Source organism: Pseudochaenichthys georgianus, chromosome 16, assembly GCF_902827115.2.
Source record: "Pseudochaenichthys georgianus chromosome 16, fPseGeo1.2, whole genome shotgun sequence".
Classification (NCBI taxonomy): Eukaryota; Metazoa; Chordata; class Actinopteri; order Perciformes; family Channichthyidae; genus Pseudochaenichthys; species Pseudochaenichthys georgianus.
Genome location: NC_047518.2, coordinates 37,893,039 through 37,909,964, shown reverse-complemented (window position 1 = coordinate 37,909,964; position 16,926 = coordinate 37,893,039). Strand labels below are relative to the sequence as shown.

At 42.0% G+C, this 16,926-nt stretch overlaps 1 protein-coding gene across 1 annotated transcript; it reads left to right on the top strand.

Moving 5' to 3' along the window:
- The first annotated feature begins 125 nt into the window (after positions 1 to 125).
- Positions 126 to 16,680, top strand: tomm40 (translocase of outer mitochondrial membrane 40 homolog (yeast)). The gene is made up of 9 exons (XM_034103468.1): positions 126 to 205; positions 1,066 to 1,295; positions 3,261 to 3,421; positions 9,286 to 9,387; positions 9,496 to 9,601; positions 10,090 to 10,212; positions 10,398 to 10,474; positions 15,964 to 16,066; positions 16,187 to 16,680. The coding sequence occupies exons 2-9, from the start codon at positions 1,085 to 1,087 to the stop codon at positions 16,324 to 16,326; spliced, it is 1,023 nt and encodes a 340-aa protein (XP_033959359.1). The 5' UTR covers positions 126 to 205; positions 1,066 to 1,084; the 3' UTR covers positions 16,327 to 16,680.
- Positions 16,681 to 16,926: the final 246 nt, after the last annotated feature.

The following is a 16,926-nucleotide window of genomic DNA, read 5'->3' as shown; positions in this document are numbered from 1 at the left end:
TGGAATTAAATAAATGTTAAACGAATGAACACCGTCATCCGGAGGGGGCTGTCGCAGATTTGTTGTCAGCCAATCAGGGTTGAAGTAGGATGTACATTAACCAATCGGTGGGTGAGTTACGCGAAATAGGCGGGCCCTTGCCAAACACTGTCACGGTGGTGAACTTTACCGGTGTTGAACCTACCCCTGGACCCAAACCTTCAACGTGAGTAAAGCTTACAATGTCATTAGTACTTTTATGAGGGGTTAATTTGAGTGTAAACACGCCACATATCTTACTCCTTATTACCATATTTTCCTTGTGAAGACTTAAAGATCTCGTGCTCGAATCCACATGGCTACCTAGCCAGCCAGCCAGCTAGCTAGCCAACCAACCAACCCTGCTAGCCTACATGAAGCTCACAGGTTAAATGCTGCAAGCGGATAGTGTTGCCGGCTTATCTCCAAAGGTGTCCTCTGTAGCAAACAACAAGCTCCTGTTCGATATTTCTTGCAGTTGTATTGTAACATTTTAAAGTTGTATTTTATATATTGAGAGTTTGACAACGCTGGGCCTTAGCTACAACAAACCAACCTTACGTTACCTACTGTCAGGAGGACTCTTGACAGATCACCGGAGCTTGCAAGTGAGCTAACTATTGTGGAGCTAACTCTGCATTGGAAGTACTGTGTGGGGGTGATTGTGGTATAGGTTTATTGTTTGCATAACAGAACACTTGCATCTTCATGTTTAATCCTTGCAATCTAATACTGCAAATGTGACATATTATTTAACGAAGTAACCTGGAGCTGTGTTATATTTAATTACGTTAATATAATTAGTTATAGAATTCTACTGTATTTACTGTAATTGTGTAAATTCTACTTTTATCTTTAATATTATTGTTGGGGATTAATTCTGTCTTTACTCCTAGATATTTAACCTTTCTGCCTGTTGCCTTACAATTATGATGCATGCTTGTTAATCTATATTAAGCTATATTTGGCTCTTTATTTGCTGTAATGTACATTTCCCCTCTGTAGGACGAATAAAGTTATTCTGATTCTGTCGTATCTCTCTCCCAGTCTGTTACAGTCTCAGAGTATGGGCAGTGTGTTGGCTGCAGCCTCCCCCAGTCCTGCCCCAGCTGCAGCTGGAGGTAGTCCAGGGGTCCCGGGGCTGGGGTCCGTCCCTCCAGGGTTCACCATGCCCTCTGTGTCTTCTGTCCCTGCTATGTCTGACCAACAGACAGCAGATGCAGACTCCCCTCTCCCAAATCCTGGCACATATGAGGAGTGCCACCGCAAATGTAAAGGTAAGACATTTTTTTTTTGTGATCACCCAGTAATGACGTTTTTTTTTCAACATTTGTTCCACTTTAGGTCTCTTATTATACTCTTTTTCATCAATATGTTATAGGTCTCAGATATATACAAACATATCTCTGAAGTGTTTGGCTCAAAATACCAAACGGATCATTGCAGCATCCCATAATCCCCTCTATTTCAGCCCTGTTTCAAAAGTGCTGATTCTCTGTCTTTTACTTTAGATGAAAATAAGGAGCCGCTCCCCACGCCCCTCTGAGAGATATTTGTTTAAAAAGAACACAATGGTGCCCAGTGTGCGAAAAAGTACACGTCCCACCGTCCGGGACGTGTTATTTACAATATCGGACAAGTAGATCTTTCAATTGACTTGTCCGGCGGACAAGTGACGTTTTTAGCCCTGATTTATTGACAAATTATTGATACATTCAGTTTACAAAAGGCAGAACTCATTCGCAAATTGTCCGTGTCCGCCATTGTTCGTTTAGAAATGTTAGTTTCGGTTCTGCTTGTCGATTCCTAAATGCATCTCACCGCTTTCTGTACAGTTAGACGGGGCGGGCGGGAAGTGCAGCACAGTGGCAGGGTTGGGAAGCAAAACTCGGTTCCGAGCAGGAACAAATAACAATTGTCCGGTACCGGGATCAATAAGGGTTGTGAGGACAGGAAGCGAGGCAGAGCCCCGCGGACCGCAGCTCTCTCTCTCTATGCTCCGTGATCGCTGTGCAGCTCAGCGTCTCTCTCTCTCTCTCTCTATGCTCCGTGATCGCTGTGCAGCTCAGCGTCTCTCTCTCTCTCTCTCTCTCTCTCTCTCTCTCTCTCTCTCTCTCTCTCTCTCTCTTTCTACACACAGCAGATCCGCTGCCCGTTTAACAGCCTCATCTTTGTCAAACTTTCTTCCTCTAACACGTAATGAAATGAAAATACTATTTATTTACTTTTACAAACAGTGAGCAGCTGGGCAGCTGCAGCAGGTGTAAATAAATGCGTGCAAGCGTCTTTGAGTTGTAGAAAAGCGCTAGGCCTATAGGCTATAAATATAATGTATCATTATTAGGCCTATGTGTTGGACATGTGTGGTTGGACTGTGTCTCCCAGGCAGGTTGCAGTGTAGCATCAGAGGACACTGGTCCAATCGTACATTCTCAAACTGCACCACTTAGAACTAACTAAACAATGCAGAGATTATTTTTATATAATTGTGTTCAATAACCGTAAGAAATGCAACAGTATGAAGTTATTTGTAAATAGGAATACAGATTTGACTTAATGTTTTCATAAATATATTTTTCTCCCAGTTTGTCATGGGACTTATTTTGACCCTCTCAAAGAACCAGAACCGAAAATAACCGGAATCGAAAAGCAGAACCGGAATCGTTAAAATCCAAACGATACCCAACCCTTTGTGTGATGCAGTAAGATCTTACCGCTCACTTACGTTAGCGGTGTCATAAAAACCGTGGGAAAATGTAAAATACGATGGCGAAGAAGAAGATTCCAGTGGCCCAGATTTTTGTCCATTCTGGACAAGTGAAAAATGTATTCGGACAAGTACATTGCCAAACTCACTTGTCCATGGACAAGTACTCTCTAAAAACTTTTTCTCACACTGGGTGCTCTAGGAGGAGATTCAGGTGATAAGGTGGGGGGGTGATTGGCTAATGGTTGCACAAGCCAAATACATCGTTATGACATTAAGTGGCCAAAATCTGATCAGCTCATTGTCAGACAGGTTTTTATATAAATGGATCAGGACAAAAAGTGAGCGGGTCTTTCTTCCTGAAACTTTCAGAATTTCTTTACCCAAAGGGGACACATGTTGATGTATAACATACATGAAAAAGTGGATTTTGCACAACAGGTGACCTTTAAAGTATTACTCATGGTATTTAATAAGATCACTTATTAGATATAGGTATGGTCTGTAATCTTCTTCTGCCCTATCTTTGTTTCAGAGGTGTACCCTCTGCAGATGGATGGGGTGCGGTTAGTGGTCAACAAGGGTCTGAGTAACCACTTCCAGGTCTGCCATACGGTTACCCTCAGTACTCTTGGTGATTCTGGTTATCGATTTGGATCCACCTACGTAGGCAGTAAACAGACTGGACCAGCAGAGGTAATGATCATCTCTTTAATAAACTCTTAAGTCCCTTACACACCAAGCCGATTTCGATCACCTGCATTAAAAAAAACTTCAATATGTCCAAAACTCAGCTGCCCGCTTGCTCACCTCCACCCGACGCTCTGACCACATCACCCCTATCCTCCATGACCTCCACTGGCTCCCCATCAAACACCGCATTGACTTTAAAATATTACTTTTCACTTTCAAAGCCCTCCACAACCTTGCGCCCCACTACCTCTGTGACCTCATCCAACGACACAACCCCACCCGTCGCCTCAGGTCTGCTGACGCTAACCTACTGCAGCCCATCAGGACAAAGCTCCGGACCTGGGGTGACAGCCTCCCCCTCACTCTGGAACCCCCTCCCCAGCCACGTCAGATCCGCCAACACTCTCACATCATTCAAACAATCCCTCAAAACTCACCTTTTCACTCTTGCCTTCAACTCCTAATCAACTAACCCCTTGCCCTTATTCCTCCTAGCTTAGCACTTTATACTTTTGTTGTTATTTTGTTTTACTTGCTTGTAAGCGCTTTGAGCACCAGGAAAAGCGCTTTATAAATGTAATGTATTATTATTATTATTATTATTAATGATGACAGGAGGCACAGCAGCACTCTGTCTGATGGACAGATGTGTTCATGACGACTTATATATTTACTTTTAATTCATCGACAGTGCGGAGACAATAACAGGCTACAGATGCGGACAAACACATATATTTATATAAATACATATACAATTTCAGAATCAAACAAGTATGAGAGCACTCTCGTAACGTAACACAATCAGAGACTGGATATATCCCCCCCCCCCCCTTCTCTCTGGTCGCTGAAATGGGGAATTGAAATTACGGGCCAAAAGTTGTATTTACAAGTAAGCAGAGGACACCAAACCAACTGAGACCCATATGTTTGCCGTATGCACTGTACAACACACGCACACCTACACACTGTACCACGTGTACACACACCTACGCACTGTACAACACGCACCTACACACTGTACCACACACACCAACAGCTCCCAAAGCATAATCAGGCTACAGCCGTTGTGTATTTTATTATGTGAAGCACTAAATGATCTTAGAAAAATATCGACTGTTTGTTTGTAGATATCTACTAAACTACAGCATACAAATACAGAGAGTAATGTAGGCCAGTTATACTGAGTGATATACATTCTACACACTGCTCTGCTTTCTGCACGGACCTCACAGCTGTTCTCACTGTAAACATCGTGTCGTGATGAAAGTAGTTTCTAAAATAATATCCAGGGGATGCATGCAGAGCTGTCATTGGCTGAGATAAGTCCGTCCGTGCGTCAAGCCTCCACCGTTCCCGGAAATGCATCCGCGGAGGAGCCGTGGAGGATGCAGCAGGCCGTTTCTCAATCTCGAGGATGCTGGCTTGGTAGTCGCGTACTTCCAAGTCACTTCCTTCAGAAACGAAGCAAGTATACTTCCAAGCCACGGCTTCGGAAAATGAAGAAGAATGGAACAGGCTAACAAGTGTGCCACTCTCTCTAATGGTTTCAACATAAACTCTACAAAAAATAAATACCTAATTATGAACTTGCTTTACTTTCACGGAACACATTTTTGGTGATAACAAACAAATGTAACAAAGTAACATATTTACCAACACATGTTCTACGCCACTACATACTTACATTTAAATGTGTGCTGCGTCGGTTCAGCCATTCTCCGCAAGGGTTTTTGAAATTGGTCCGTGCGCAAAGCATTGTGGGGATTTTAAGGACGCGAAGTCTACCCATGTGCAGCCTCGAAATTTCCCCCAAACCAAGGACGCGGCCTCGGTGGAATTTCAAGTATGCTGGAGATTGGAACAGTCCTTCGGCGGCACTCGATGATGTAGCATCCTTGAAATATTGGCTTGGAAGCCAGTATCTTCGAGATTGAGAAACGGCCTCAGTGTATCCTCGGGGTCCTTCTCAGGTCGATTATTTTCATTTCCTCGCTCCTCGGTCCTCGGTCTCACCGGAAGTTGATTTGTCTGCGCCATCGTGAGTAGCGGCCCATGGCGCTTATTTCTGCCGAAGGAGCGATAATGGAGGAACCACCAGACCATCCTCCGATGAAATCCACAGACACTCGCCCCGCCCCCTTACTGTGTATCGCTCACTGATTGGACGATGCAGTGCATGCACTGATCTGATGCTTCTTGACATGAGAGCAATACCCCAGCGGAGTGAAGAAAACACATGAAACTCACGAGAGTCACTCCTCAGTCTATACTGTGTTTTGTTTCAATTAATGTATCATTTAGTTACAAATATCTGATATATCTGAACAACAAAGTGGTCAATGTTTTATTCATTTATTGGAAACATTGTCATGATCGCTTTTTTCGTTTATACATTTTAAGAATGGCGTTTATCTTTTTTGAGAACGAGTTCTTATTTTATTTCATGTATTTGGGTCTACAACAGATGATACAAATGTTTGTGTCAGTAAATGTGTACTAACAGAGGCGGGGGTGTGTGTGGAAATAACGGACAGAGCTGGCTGCTGTCAGACGAACAGCTGTGCGGCGTCATCACAAACGGACGTCGCTTCACCTGACGCTCCGGAAGAAAGGACGTCCCATTGCTCTTAAAACTAATTTCCCTGCTTCTCATGGTTTCCTTGCATCTCTCCATGCTTCCCTGGTGGGAGGGACTAAACGCAGGGAAACAACGCAAGTGAGGGACGCAAGGATTCCATTTAATCGACCTGAGAAGGACCCTCTGTAATAGCTCCTCCAGAGAGCCTCCACAATGCTCGGTCCTCGTAGTGCATTTAGAGAAATGAGATGTCCTTCAACATGGTGCACTGAAATTAATTTCCGGGTCACTACCGGAGGACCGAAGAGTCGAGGAGGGGAAATTTAAGAATTGAGAAGCCTCTACAGTCTGTCTTCCGGTTGTTGCCTCTTTTGAATGACGAATACACACTAACGCCGCCTGCTGGTAAGGAGAGTTATTGCAACTCACACAAGCGCAGTTCGTACGTGTAACTTGGCCGTAGGCTGAAGTCTTTGCGGTGTGTTCCAGTGCGAAACATGGCCAAGACGCAGGAGACGTGAGGCAATGTTCCGTCGGGACGTGTTCTTTGGTGTTCTTTGGTGTCAGTTTGGTGTGTAAGGACCTTTTTTAAAGTGTTGTTGACATTTAGGACTTGGGCTTAGAAAGCCTTTTGTTGGTTACAGGTTAAGCTTGATCTCTTTTAATGACCTCCTTTGTATTCAACACTGAATAACAGGTTTCAATAACAACTTTACATCCGTTTTAGTGCTTTGCCTACAAGGATCACACAAGTAATTTGTATTTGCTCAACAACATTTACAATGCTTTAGGTAAAGGCAGCATAAAACGGTGTTTAATCATCAACATTGCAATATGTGCATGTGCAATAGTCACATCACAGGACTTCTAATGTCAAGTAAAACAAAGTTATTTAAACATGTGATGCTATTTGGTCTGTGTTATAACACATTTACTGCGATTTAAGTTCTGGGACACTCTGATTTTGTAACTTGTGAGTAACAGAAGGATTCTGCACACACAGGAATCCACCAATCACAATCATTTTAATCAATTTATAAAAAAACAGGAAGATATGGTTGTAAAAATAACATGTAATATCAGGGTTATGGCAATATTTCAGCTACAGATGGGATGATATTGACCAAAAACTGGTATTTTGTTGCTATTTAGACAACATTTCCAGTATTTTTATTTTTTATCACAACATATCGCTGACATTTTTTTTAGCATTGTCATTTTTTTCCAAGGTCTTGCAGCTCTAGTCAGGAAGATATTCAGCCCCCAGCTTGGCTACAAGGTTTCAATCAATCAATCAATGTTTATTTATACAGCCCAATATCACAAATGTTACATTTGTCTCAGTGGACTTCACAGTGTGTACAGAATATCAGTATGAAAATACGACACCCTCTGTTCTTAGACCCTCACATCGTACAAGGAAAAACTTCCGGAGAAAACCCACAGTTTAAAGGGAAACATGGGAGAAACCTCAGGGAGAGCAACAGAGGAGGGATCCCTCTCCCAGGACGGACATACGTGCAATAGATGCCGTGTGTAAATTGAAAAGATAATACATTTACAACATAGGTCAGGGGTCTTCAACTAAAATTCAACGAGGTCCAGTTAGAGAAAATCTCCCCATGCAAAGGTCCGGAACATCAAAATGTCTAAGTTGCTTCATGAATTAGTGTGATATTGAAGTGACCTGTAGCTTTATCAACGTCTGCATGTAATCAACAACTGACTGCCAATCAAATAAAGAAAGTACAATTCAAAAACAACAATATTTATTGTCAATTAACATTACTTAAATACTGTGGATATGTGTAATGTTTAGTTAAGTTAAATGCATCAATGTGGTGCACTTTGAGAGCAACATTAAGAGATCTATGGATACATCTCTCAACACCCATATGAAACAGAACTGTAGCATATTTTCCTTTTTAGATATTTTACAAATCACTCCCCTTTTAAACTCTATTCTTGTTATTTTTAACAACTTTTTTGTTGCTGTCATATCGTATTTTATACCTGTTTTTCATTTAGTCTCATTAATAACTATAATGATCATATCAAGGTGTGCCTTAACCTCACTGAGCTGAGGTTATTTGAGCCTCTCAGGAGATAGCTCTCTTCCACCTGGTTGTAGAAAAGCTCTTTAAATTCGTTAGCATAGCTAGCTAACCAGATGCTAATAACAACAGATCGCCACTGTGCTTACAACTAAAGACACAGCCACACAAACACTGCGGCATGTGTACGGCTCCTTATGGGTATTGCAATATTTTAAGGGCTGGAGCGACGTTCCGGTGCTCAGCACTCCTTTCAGACGAGACATATACCACGTGAAGACACGTTACGCTCGTGTTGTGTTCATGAACCTGTCCTTGGCCAGGAAAAACAGGTACTCGCTTGTTTAATTATTTTTGCGGTCTAGATTCCTTCTTCTTTTTTGAAGTGAGAAGTTGTCCGTCTGTCGGACTGACTCCCTCCCCCCCACCCCCAAAACGAAAACTCTTCGGTTCTCCACGAATTACACAAGTCACCCAAATCAGCGTTAAAAAAGCGGGAGGTGCCGAAAAATCCCCTATTAATGTATTGATTATAGCTCCGGGTCCGTATAGGTTGGCGTCTGGGTCCGGATCCGGACCGCGGTCCGCTTGTTGCCGACCCCTGACATAGGTAGTCCAAATGTTTGGAAATGCATGTGTGTATAATAAGAAGATGAATCCACGAGGATATCCATCCAGGACCGATGATCCAGGACCACAGCCACGACTCGCGATCCAGGGCTCGTGATCCAGGACACAGGAGCGCAGGATCATCAATGACTCCGGATCCCAGTGTATATAGACACCAAAAAGAAAGAAATTTGGGGAAGCTGGGTTAATCGGAACATGAGAGTACACAGGTATAGACAGAGAGAAGGAAGAAGTAAGATGTCCCCCGACAAACTAAGCCTATATCAGCAAAACTAGGGGCTGAATCTAATCAGCCCTAACTATAAGCTTTATCAAAAAGGAAGGTCTTAAGCGCACTCTTAAAAACGGATAGGGTGTCTGCCGCCCGAACACAAACTGGAAGCTGATTCCACAAATGTGGAGCTTGATAAGAAAAGGCTCTGGCTCGCATTGTACATTTAGAGACTCTAGGAACAACCAACAACCCTGCATTCTTAGAACGCAATGCCCTAGTAGGACAGTAGGGTATAATGAGTTCTTTAAGGTAAGATGGCGCCTGCCCATTAAGGGCTTTCACATGTTATTCACATGAATTTAAAACTAATACATGTATTTACTCCCCTCAGTCATTCCCAGTTATGGTTGGAGATATGGACAACACTGGTAGTCTGAATGCTCAAATCATCCACCAGCTTACGTCTGCAGTACGCTCCAAAATTGCCATCCAGGTATGTAGACTTGTCGAGGAAACCGCCTCTCTTATGTTTTGTCTTTTTTCAGCTTACAGTGTGACTTACTTGGTCATTTCAGTTTTTCCCCCTTTTTCTGTGTTTTAGACCCAACAGCATAAGTTTGTGAACTGGCAGTGTGACATGGAGTGGCGCGGGGAAAACTTCACCTCTGCCGTGACGCTCGGAAATCCAGATGTACTTGTTGGATCTGGTATGGTTTCGTTTTTTCTAATTCCTCATAACAAAGTCCACAGAGGGGTTTGTTGTAGCCCATACTAATCTTTTTACAAACTACTTAATCAAAGTGCTGCAGGTCCTAGTTCAAGAATATTCACTTTTAAGTCATGATAGGAAAAGTTGATGTCTCTCCTGTATTTTGCATGACAGGATCTGTTATAGGGATGAAGTCAAACTTTGTTGGAGTTGTTGTGACTACAGAATAACTTGCAGTGTTACGAGCTTCTCCCCTCAAAAACAACCTTTGGCAGATTACAGACACTAGCTACAGAGAACACTAACCAGATAACAGCTAAGTTTAATTTTGGCAGGTTGTCAAGTTTTTCCCATTGATTATTGAAATCTGATATAACCTGTCAGCAACTCCACACAGTTTAATTCAGGATGTCCATACTACAAATACAGATGATAAGAGACCATACTGTGTACATCATTTGAAGCTCTTTTCCTGTTTTCCCTCAGGCATTTTGGTGAGCCACTATCTGCAGTCCATCACACCAGCTCTGGCTATGGGTGGAGAACTGGTGTACCACAGGAGACCGGGGGAGGAAGGGGCCGTCACCTCCCTGTTGGGCAGGTACACAGGTAAATCCCTGCTCTGTCACTCTCTCAATCTTATATTTACCTTTTCATTTAGCACATTGCCCTTCATTATGGTTAGTTCATTTAATCACTCTTCTGTAGTGTGATATGGACCAAGTGGTGCCAAATCTCATTTCATTCTTATGTTATCTCTGTGATAGATTCTCAAATCATTTATTTCTCACCAGGGGACAACTTCATAGCTACATTGACTTTGGGAGGAGCAGGAGCGCATGCTACATACTATCATAAAGCCAATGATCAGGTACCTGAAATTAGTAATATTGTGTGTTTATAATTCTGAGGTTCTGTGTATCAATCATCATCGTTCATCTCCCAAAACTTCTCAAATGCAGCATTTTGTTTCAGATTTTTCACTTAAAGCATACGTTTTTCAGAAAGGCCTTTGGAGTCGCCCCACAGTGGGGAAATGTACGGTCTTCTTTAATCAATCATTATTTGCCCACTGTAATGGTTTCTCCTGATACTGGCCATCAAATGGGTCCTTTCCTGAAGAGATTTCAATATAAGGAAAGGGGGGGAAATCCTTAGTCTGATTTTAAGCTTAAGCAGTATGAACTAGTGAGTCTCTTCTAAAGGGAATTGTTTTGCAGTGTAATATTTCCCTATATTGGTTTTTTCCCCAACTGCATGTCCAAAGAATCAGTGATGGGGGAATCTGAAGCCTCATTATCAATCAATCAATCAATCAATGTTTATTTATATAGCCCAATATCACAAATGTTACATTTGTCTCAGTGGTCTTCACAGTGTGTACAGAATATCAGTATGACAATACGACACCCTCTGTCCTTAGACCCTCACATCGTACAAGGAAAAACTTCCAAAGAAAACCCAGTTTAAAGGGAAAAATGGGAGAAACCTCAGGGAGAGCAACAGAGGAGGGATCCCTCTCCCAGGACGGACAGACGTGCAATAGATGCCGTGTGTAAATTGAAAAGATAATACATTTGCAACATAGGTAGTCCAAATGTTTGGAAATGCATGTGTGTATAATAGGAAGATGAATCCACGAGGATATCCATCCAGGACCTATGATCCAGGACCACAGCCACGACTCAAGATCCAGCGCTCGCGATCCAGGACACAGGACCGCAGGATCATCCATGACTCCGGATCCCAGCGTATATAGACACCAAAAAGAAAGACATTTGGGGAAGCTGGGTTAATCGGAACATGAGTGTACACGGGTATAGACAGAGAGAAGGAAGAAGTAAGATGTCCCCCGACAAACTAAGCCTATATCAGCAAAACTAGGGGCTGAATCTAATCAGCCCTAACTATAAGCTTTATCAAAAAGGAAGGTCTTAAGCGCACTCTTAAAAACGGATAGGGTGTCTGCCGCCCGAACACAAACTGGAAGCTGATTCCACAAATGTGGAGCTTGATAAGAAAAGGCTCTGGCTCCCATTGTACTTTTAAAGATTCTAGGAACAACCAACAACCCTGCATTCTTGGAACGCAATGCCCTAGTAGGACAGTAGGGTATAATGAGTTATTTAAGGTAAGATGGCGCCTGCCCATTAAGGGCTTTGTAGGCGAGAAGAAGAATTTTAAATTCTATCCTGTGTTCTATAGGGAGCCAGTGTAAGGCAGCCAGAACAGGAGTAATGTGGTCCCTTTTCCTAACTCTGGTTAGTACACGAGCCGCAGCATTTTGAATCAGCTGAAGCGACTTGATTGACTTCTTAGTACTCCCTGATAATAAAGAGTTACAATAATCCAGCCTAGAAGTAACAAATGCATGGACTAGTTTCTCTGCATCGTTTTGAGGCAAGATATGCCTGATTTTTGCAATGTTACGTAGATGGAAGTAGGCGGTCCTTGAAATTGATTTTATGTGGGCGTTAAAGGATAAATCCTGATCAAATATAACACCAAGATTCCTTACAGTCTCACTGGAGGCCAAATTAATGCCATCCATAGTTAGTATGTCTTTAGATAATTTGTTTCGTAGATTCTTCGGGCCAAGTACAATAACTTCAGTTTTGGTCGTGTTTAACATCAAAAAGTTTAAGGTCATCCACGTTTTTAAGTCCTTAAGGCAGTCTTGAATTTTATTTAGATGATTAATTTCATCAGGCTTGATTGATAAATATAGTTGAGTATCATCCGCATAACAATGAAAGTTTACAGAATGATTCCTTATAATATTGCCTAACGGAAGCATATATAATGTGAACAAAATAGGTCCGAGCACTGAGCCCTGTGGCACTCCATGGCTAACTTTGGTTTGCGTGGAAGATTCATCGTTAACACGTACAAACTGAGAGCGTTCAGATAGATAGGACCTAAACCAGCCCAAAGCAGTTCCCTGTATGCCAACTAAGTGCTCTAGTCTTTGCAATAGGATATCATGGTCGATAGTATCAAATGCAGCACTAAGATCGAGCAAAACAAGAATAGAGACAAGTCCCTTGTCTGAGGCTATTAGAATATCATTTGTGACTTTAACCAGAGCTGTCTCTGTGCTATGATGTGTTCTAAAGCCAGACTGAAAATCTTCAAATAAATCATTGTTTTTTAAGTAATCACACAACTGTTTTGCGACCGCTTTCTCAAGAATTTTTGAGAGGAACGGAAGATTAGAAATAGGTCTATAGTTGGCTAAAACCTCTGGATCGAGGTTGTGCTTTTTAAGAAGCGGTTTTATCACTGCTACTTTGAATGATTGTGGAACATAGCCTGATAATAAAGACATATTCATAATATTTAATAAAGAAGTGCTAATTAATGGAAAAACTTCCTTCAACAGCTTAGTTGGAATTGGGTCTAACATGCACGTTGATGGTTTAGAAGAGAGAATCATTGAATGTAATTGTTCAAGGTTAATGGCTGAAAAGCATTCTAGTTTACTATCTAGTGTAATATTAGAACTTACGATTCCGGGAGCTGTTGATAACACTTTACTGGTCGAAGGCAAGAAGTCATTAATTTTGTTTCTAAGAGTAACAATTTTATCGTTAAAAAAGCACATAAAATCATTACTACTGAGTGCTAAGGGAATAGAAGGCTCAATGGAGCTGTGGCTCTCTGTCAGCCTGGCTACAGTGCTGAAAAGAAATCTTGCATTATTCTTATTCTCATCTATTAATGAAGAGTAGTAGGCTGCTCTCGCTTTACGCAGTGCTTTCTTATATTCATTGAGAGTAATATGCCAAATTAAACGAGATTCTTCAAGTTTAGTGGAACGCCATATCCTTTCAAGTTGTCTAGACTTTTGCTTTATTTTGCGGGTTTCGGCATTATGCCATGGAGCTAATCTATGTTGTTTTATTTTCTTCTTTTTCAAAGGATCAACAGAGTCTAATTTTATTCGCAGCGCATCTATAGCACTATCAACAACATGATCAATTTGGGGTGGTGTACATTTTGTATAAGTTTCCTCCCCTACATGCAGACATGCTATCGAGTTAAGTATTGGTTGAATCTCTTCCTTAAATGTGGCTATAGCACTAACAGATAGGTTTCTGCTGCAAGAGCTTTTGACTAATGCTTTGTAGTCTAGTAACAGTACTTCAAAAGTTACTAAGAAATGGTCGGATAAAGCAGGATTATGCGGTTCGACTAATAGTTGCTCAATTTCAATACCATAAGTCAGAACAAGGTCGAGAGTGTGATTATAACAGTGGGTTGGTTTATTTACACTCTGACAGAAACCAACAGAATCTAATATAGAGTTAAATGCAACAGTAAGGCTATTTTTATCATCGTCAACATGAATATTAAAGTCACCTACGATAATTACTTTGTCTGTTTTAAGAACCAAAGTTGATAAAAACTCAGAGAATTCTGATAAGAATTCTGAATAAGGACCTGGTGCACGATACACTGTAACAAATAAGATTGGCTGCAAAGTTTTCCAGGTCGGATGCGTAAGACTAAAAACGAGGCTTTCAAAAGAGGTATAATTACATTTTGGTTTAGTATTGATAAGTAAACTTGAGTCAAAGATTGCTGCAACTCCACCTCCTCGGCCCGTGCCTCGAGCAATATGAGTGTTGACATGGCTGGGTGGAGTGGCCTCATTTATGCTGACATATTCTTCATGTCTCAACCAAGTTTCAGTGAGACAGCATATATCAATATTATAATCTGATATTAAATCATTTACCAATATTGCTTTAGATGCTAGAGATCTTATGTTTAAGAGACCACATTTAATCTTCCTGTTTTGTTGCACTGTAGTAGTTGTTACATTTACTTTTATTAGGTTATTATGTATGACACCTCTATTAGGTTTTACCTTAAATTGTCCTTGGGCAGACACACACACCGCTAATATTGGGTATTTATTGGGTTCGGGATTCCTATGGGTGACTGCCTAGGAGAGAGCGCAGAGAAGCGTGTAAGACTGCGACTCTGCCTCCTGGTCTCAACTCCAGTTTGTCATGGATTACGTCCACAAAGCCCTGAAATGTTTGCCGAAATGAGATCTGCACCTTTCAAAGTAGGGTGAATGCCGTCTCTCTTAATCAGACCAGGTTTTCCCCAGAAGGCTGTCCAATTATTTACGAAGCCCACATTGTTTGCTGGGCACCACCAAGACAACCAGCGCTGAAATGATGACATGCGGCTATACATGTCATCATTGATCAGATTGGGGAGGGGACCAGAGAAGATTACGGTGTCCGACATTGTTTTAGCATAACTACACACCGACTCCACATTAAGTTTTGTGCATTCTGATTGGCGTAAACGAACATCATTACCACCGACGTGAATAACAATCCTACTGTATTTACGTTTATCTTTAGCCAGCAGTTTAAGATGCGCCTCAACGTCGCCCGCTCTGGCCCCCGGAAGGCATGTGGCTTCGATCTCTAAATTCACGTGTCTCATAATAGAGCTACCAATAACCAGAGTTGGCTTCTCAGCGGGTGTCTCGCTGAGTGGGGAATATCTGTTAGATACGTGAACGGGTTGGTGGGGACCTGCGGGTTTCGCGTTATGCCCCTTCTGAACAGTCACCCAGCCTCCCTGCTGCTCGAGAGTTGCCGGGGGACAGCTAAGAGGAGCTACATTTTGCCGGTCCGCACATGCTAACATGGGCTTTACTTTAGCTGAGTTACTTTCTAAGATGCGGAGCCGGGCTTCTATGGCTATGATTCCCGCCTCCAACCTAACAACTATACTACATTTAACACATGTATCCTTACCAGTAAGGGAGGCCGGGAAGTAACCAAACATGAGACAGGAAGAGCAGGAAATAGCACCAGAAGGTGGGGAAAGAGCCATGGCTAGCTATCAAGCTAAAGTAGCTACCGTTAGCAAACCCGAAAAGAGTGTAGGCAACTGTGGAGTTACAGTCGCTAAGAGAAGGAGAGTTGTGAGTGCTTAAGCTGTAGTAACGTGTGATTACAACGTCAGGCAGTTGCCGTGATCAAGAGTTTTAAAACGATCGATTAAGTTTAAGTTAATAAGCTATCAGCAACAGAACAGGCACACGGGATACCCGGAGATGACAACAACAACCGGAAGTTACAACGTGCAACGTGCTCACCGCAATAGGTTCCTCCCTCCTTCCAATAGGTTCCTCCTTCCGCTCAGGAGGAACCTATATAGTTTAAACTTGAGAATACATGTTATGCATTAAATGAGGCCTTTGGATTTTATCCTCGTCTTCTCTTGCACTGATGGTAGAAACATAATTTGAATAGGCATGTGTGTATTGTTTTACGACAAACATGAAAACATTTAAATCTATTCTCTAACTTCTATCTTCTAATACAGTTGCAGATAGGAGTTGAATTTGAAGCCAACACAAAGATGCAAGAAACTACGGCGTCCTTTGGTTACCAGTTGGACGTTCCCAAAGCTAACTTGCTCTTTAAAGGTAAATAAATCCAGTATTAATACACCCATAGCCACACAAATTAAATGACTATTAATTTAGAAAAGGGCAAAAATAAATATAGATTTTCTCTTTTAAAAAATGTGCTCTTCCTCTCCTCAGGCACGGTTGATAGTAACTGGATGGTTGGGGCTACCCTGGAAAAGAAACTGCTGCCGCTGCCCCTCACTCTGGCTCTCGGTGCTTTCCTCAACCACCGCAAGAACAAGTTCCAGTGTGGCTTCGGTGTCACCATCGGCTAGCGGTGCGGCGGCGCCTGGAGCCACAGCTTGGAGGGGCACAGAGACACACCGGAACCTGGACTAAGTTTTAGAAATTGGATTCAGAGACTCTCTTACACAACTGATTTCCCGGGGCAGACAGAGAGACAAAGATAACTACCAAGGAGCCAGAACTGGCCAAGCCATGCCTACATTGTGTAGCACAAATGTCTTTCCTTTTATGGTGTATTCCATATACCCAGAGGCTAGAGCGATGTATAACAGACGGCATCAGTGATGCATGAGAAACATGTGATGTGAAAATCAAAGTAGTTAGACATAATATATGGTGATCATGTAAGATGATTCAAATAAATGTGATTACTTTTTGTAAAAGTGGATGTTGCGTTTGCTTGTAGAAGAACTGGCTATAGAAGAAAGGTGACATGAGGCTAATTTTCAGATTCATGTTCTACTTGGGGCTCACTTATAAAATGTTGTACAGGCTTTACTGTCAGCACAAACTTTCTCAAATGGTTTCTCTTACTGTGGGGAGTATGGGATAAAAGCACCATCAAACGTAAGCATCATCAGAGAAATATGTTGAAAATACCATGGAAAATCATACAATAAAAGGGGGAT

Coding starts and splice junctions, on each gene's coding strand:
- tomm40 (XM_034103468.1), top strand. CDS start 1,085: ATGGGCAGTGTGTTGGCTGCAGCCTCCCCCAGTCCTGCCCCAGCTGCA. Junction 1,296..3,260: donor GTGCCACCGCAAATGTAAAG/GTAAGACATTTT, acceptor TCTTTGTTTCAG/AGGTGTACCCTCTGCAGATG. Junction 16,067..16,186: donor AGCTAACTTGCTCTTTAAAG/GTAAATAAATCC, acceptor TCCTCTCCTCAG/GCACGGTTGATAGTAACTGG.